Below are 4,992 nucleotides of genomic sequence, written 5' to 3'. Positions count from 1 at the left end.
CCAAAGCATCTTTTGATCCCAAAATCTAGCCGGTCCTCTCACAAAGCAAATTGGGCTTGCAAAATCCCAAAAGCTCTCTCCACATCTTTTCTAGCCACCGCCTGAGCATTGTGGAAATCTAGATTTTTCTTACCTTCCGGTTTTTTCAACGACTTCACAAATGTTTGCCACTTTGGGTAGATCCCATCCGCAAGATAGTAGCCATAGTTGTATGTACGGCCATTTGCTACAAACTGCACCAGTGGCAAATCACCATTTGCAATCTTATTCATCAATGGTGACCGGTTGACAACGTTGATGTCATTCAAAGATCCAGACATTCCAAAGAAAGCATGCCAAATCCAAGTCTCTTGATCGGCCACCGCTTAAAGGATTATAGTGGAACCCTTTTTTGGCCGTGGAATTGCCCATGCCATGCCTTTGGAAAATTCTTCCAACTCCAATGCATGCAATCTATTGAGCCAAGCATACCTGGGAAGCCGCGAGATTTGTTCAACTCCAATAGCCTTGCGGCGTCTTCAGCATTGGGAGATCTCAAGTACTCCTGGCCAAACACTTGGACAATTCCGACTGCGAAGCGCTTGACACACATGATGGCTTGGCTCTCACCCATGGCCAAGTGATCATCAACTAGATCAGCTGGGATACCGTATGCCAACATACGCAAAGCGGCTGTCACCTTCTCAAAGGTGCTATGTCCGAGCTTTCCGGCGGCATTCCTCCTTTGCTGAAAAAACCGGTCATGGCTCGCTAGTTTCTCTGCAATGCGCCTGAACAGCTAGGTGCTCATCCTAAACTGGCAACGAAAGTACAACTCCGGGTATGTGGGATTCTCCACGAAATAGTGCCTCATCAATCTGTTATGGGCATCGATCCTATCCCTCCAAATTTTCTGCCGACCCATAACCGAACCACCGTGCTTCGGTTTTTTATTGATGTGCATAGCTAGGATCATTGCAAGATCCTCCTCTTCCATAACAAATTCTTCTTCGAAAGAATCATACGACGAACTCATCTACAATGTTCAATACTAGGCTTTAAAAACTGCAATCAACATGCACCAAATTCATGAAGTTTGAGCAATACATACCTTGCGGGCGTTTTGTCGAACACCTTGCGGGTGCCGAGCGGCAGTGAGCGGCCGGTCGCTGTTCGTCGGAGGACGGCCGCGCGCGAGGGGCGACGGTGACTAGAGGAAGACGGAGGAAGCCGTCGCGGCGCGGGGATAGGCCGGAGAAGCGCCGGAACGGTCGCCGGAATAAATGGAGTGGCGCGGGCGGTGGCGCCGCGGCTGGATGGGGTAGGTGGAGTTGCGAGCGAGCGCTCGAGAGTCCAGCACGCGGGAGCGGGCGCAGCAAATAAGCGACGCGCGTTGGCGTTTCGGTCCGCGCGTTGAACTAGATATGCCGTGCGCACGGTTTGTGCGCCTCCGCTGGAGCGCCCGGAGCGGTAGCGCGCGTAAAAAAAACACTGATTTTTCAGTGCGGCGCTTATATAGCGCGACTGTTGGAAATGCTATTATAGAAACATGAAGTCTACTTCCATATGATAAGTCTCTTGTGGTTGTGCTCACTATTTTCTGTACTGTAAAACCTGTTGGACCTAAGGGGTATGTATGTTCTATGCCTGACTGCTATGTTTATATATGTTAAAAATGCATGATTAAGGGCTGCTAGGTCAATTATAGAACCCTGTTTCTTATAAGAAACAGTTCCCAACAAGCCAACCATCAGAACAGCTCGGTACCAAAGGTATCTTATAATGGCCATCTAAAAATCTCCCTGCTTCTCATCCTATTATACTACTATAGGAGCGAGGGATCACATTGTGAACATCTCATGGCCTTCATTAAGCAAATAAATTTTGGTTCTAATTGGCAGGCATTCAGCAAAGGAAGACGAGACTTAATCCTCTCGCTGCAGGGGCAAGGGCATGTGCTGCGATTTGGGCAAGCAGGGGACCTCTGCCGAACCTGAACCCCATTCCATGTAAAAATGGATCGTGCGGCGATCAATAATCGGGCGGAGGCCCGCCGAACACTGCTGACAAGGTCTGGCCGCGGGAGGCAAAGGATGATCAGAGCATGCCCGGCCTATGCGCGTAGCAGGACCCAACAAACGGTGTTAAAACATAAATTCATCTCTACGCAGGAATGAATCTTGGTTTGATTGAAGTTAGGCAGAGGTAACAAGCTAGCGCCCAACTGTGTCGTCGAAGTAATGGCGGTACTAGAAGTTATTTTAAATTTTAAACTATCATATCTGTCGGTGAGTGAGCTGAGCAGACCCTTCCCTCGGCCGCGGTTATATAAGCAAGCACCTTCCCATGGCATCCTTCCCGCCACAAACCAAGAAAAACCCGAACACGCCCACTGCCACCACACCACGGCCTGCCGTCTTCAACCCTCGGAAAGCCGACGATGAGGCACGCACGCATCACGGTGGCGGTCGCCGTCGCATTCGCCGTCCTCGCAGTCACCGCCGCAGCCTCCACGGGCGCCACCGCCGCCGGGAGGGGGAAGCAGCAGCGCGCTCCAGGCCCCGCTTCCGGCTGCATCGTGTACATCGTGATGGTGAAGCCCCCGGCCGTCGCCGCCGACAGCGCGGCCTACCATATGGGCATCCTCATCGCCGCGGTCGGCAGGTATGTACGGAGCACTTGGTTTCTTTTCCCATCTTTGGCGTCGAATGGCCTAGAGATTTGACGCCATCCTTTCTCTTGTTTCGACTGAATCTTCAAGCAAGGAGAAGGCCGATGCGGCGTTGGTCTACAGCTACAAGAGCGCCATCAGCGGGTTCGCCGCGAGGCTCACCCCCGCGCAGGTCGCCGTCCTCAGGAGTGAGTTCCCCTCTTTCTCCTCTCCTCTGCTTTGCTCTGCTCTGCTCTCACAGTCAACTGAATTCCTGTAATTAGCAAGTAGCAGTAAAACTACAGCTACAAGAGATTTTTTTAATTGCATGATGCACAGCTGATGGTCAACTAGGGCAAACCCACAGTATATGCAGTATTCTTTAAGATCACACAAGTGGGTAATTTTAGTCAGACCTGTTGGCAATACCGAGGTCAATGCAAGACCTACTCACACCACATCACATGGTTAATATGCTAATTTTTTCACCATTGCCAAGAAAGGTGCACAACATCAGCAAGGACCGACATTATAAATGTATACTGTATGGTACAGCCCTGCAAATAGTTTTAGCAAACTTTCGGTATGTATATTTTCCTTTACCGAGAAGAAAATTAGCTGCTTCACTTTCGGTGTCCAACTCCTGTCATCCAAGTGAAGTAAACTTTTGCCGTCCAACTTAGTCGTTAAATTAACAAATCCAGTTTAGCTATATGCTACCATCATCACCTCCTCTTTCCATTGGTGCATGTGCTTGTTAGTGCCTTAAAAAGGGCACACAAATTATTATTTTTTGACCGTTCTTTAATTTCTCTCCACCTTTTCCAGAGAACCCTGCCGTCATCCGGGCGCAGCCTGATGTCAAGTACTCCCTTCACGACGACCACAACAACAACAACAACAACCTCAACTGAGCAAGAGCTCATGTCCTGTTATTAAGGGTTGTTGCGCAATATGGAGCAAGAAGCGGCGCGCATGATCTGCCCTCGAAGAATCTTGATATGATATATCTCTGCATACTTCAAAATTACACACACATATATATAGTGTAGCATTGCAAGAAGTTTATAGTGTAATTTGTTTAGAATTGTTGCACCTTGTATAACTCTGTCTGCGTATATACTGATGGGCAAAGATGTCTGGTTTGCTACCATATTATATTTCCTCTGAAGGGGTTGTGCAATGGGTTAGGTTGGGTTGTCCAGCGTGCGGGTCATAAACTGTAATGCAAAGGTGCAAGTGAGAGTTCTGTTAAGAGGGTGATAACATATACAAGAAAGTAACCTACCCGTTGCACTTAGCTTCTATGCAACGAAAAGTAGACAAATAGTGCAGTCAGCATAAATAAAAGAGTTTGCCCAAAAAAAGCGTATATAACAGTAATTGGATTCATGCCACTACAACTTTCACGAATTAAAAAAAAACGCCACTACAAAAAACCGAAGTTGGAAATATGCCATTGCAACTTTGTCATCCCACTACATATGCCATTTTCGGCCCACCGGAGTGAATAACGGTTCATTAAATTTATATTGCAGTACTGCCCATACCAGCCTTGTGCAAAATGGTGCACAACATGGATCAAACAGGACTTAGAAATTGCCAACAGTTACGAAGCACGCTACATTATTCTTTGTAGGTTGCGGAGGCTGTGCGCAAACTCAGATTCAGCATAACCCGAACTTTACGTTTTATGAACACATAAAGACATTGTAACTTCATTCATGTTGCGTTCAACATCACATACACACTCAATTTCATTGACATCGCATTCAACATCACATAGACATTGCAATTTCTATTAGTGTGACTTGTTTTCAACATCAAAAAATTGAAATTAAAATTGGCCTAAAACGAACAAATTGAAACCCGGTTTTATTTCGTCGGCTTCGGCGGTATGGAAGTGACCTCATATGAGGAGGAGTCTTTGGCTACTTCGACTTCTTCCATGACGAGATCAATATACCAATGGGATTCTTGGATGAGGAGAAAGGCCACATCTTTGTAGCCCTCCATAACCGCTGATTTCATTTCGGCCATGGCAGTGGCCTCCACGCGGTCGAGGTACCAGCGGGCAGCGGGGAGGTGCTCATCTCCAATGGCCGACTCGACCTCACGGAGAGCTAAGACTTCAACCTTAGAGTACCACTGGACAGTTTCCCAATACTCAGAGGCAGCACGGTCCTCTTCGGTCTCGCCCGAGAAGGGTCCATGAGGGGAGCCCTGGTGCGACATGGCAGAGACGAGGTGGGCGCGAAGTAAGATAGGTGGCGAAGAGGAAGATGCATGGGTGAGTGTGATGGTTACGAATAAGGCATACGCCTTATATAGCCGCAAGCAGCACACTCCGGAGGTAAATAGAG

The 4,992-nt window shown here is 48.1% G+C and overlaps 1 protein-coding gene across 1 annotated transcript; it reads left to right on the top strand.

The window, feature by feature from the left end:
* Positions 1-2,343: 2,343 nt before the first annotated feature.
* Positions 2,344-3,929, top strand: LOC119314330 (subtilisin-like protease SBT1.4). The gene is made up of 3 exons (XM_037589064.1): positions 2,344-2,643; positions 2,741-2,838; positions 3,458-3,929. Exons 1-3 carry the CDS (start codon positions 2,420-2,422, stop codon positions 3,541-3,543), a joined length of 408 nt encoding a protein of 135 aa, XP_037444961.1. The 5' UTR covers positions 2,344-2,419; the 3' UTR covers positions 3,544-3,929.
* The last annotated feature ends 1,063 nt before the right edge of the window (positions 3,930-4,992 follow it).

This window comes from Triticum dicoccoides, chromosome 6A, assembly GCF_002162155.2.
Source record: "Triticum dicoccoides isolate Atlit2015 ecotype Zavitan chromosome 6A, WEW_v2.0, whole genome shotgun sequence".
Lineage (NCBI taxonomy): Eukaryota > Viridiplantae > Streptophyta > Magnoliopsida > Poales > Poaceae > Triticum > Triticum dicoccoides.
Note: the sequence above shows the minus strand (reverse complement) of the source record. Positions and strands in the feature narration are given on the sequence as shown.

Coding starts and splice junctions, on each gene's coding strand:
- LOC119314330 (XM_037589064.1), top strand. CDS start 2,420: ATGAGGCACGCACGCATCACGGTGGCGGTCGCCGTCGCATTCGCCGTC. Junction 2,644..2,740: donor CTCATCGCCGCGGTCGGCAG/GTATGTACGGAG, acceptor TGAATCTTCAAG/CAAGGAGAAGGCCGATGCGG. Junction 2,839..3,457: donor GCAGGTCGCCGTCCTCAGGA/GTGAGTTCCCCT, acceptor CACCTTTTCCAG/AGAACCCTGCCGTCATCCGG.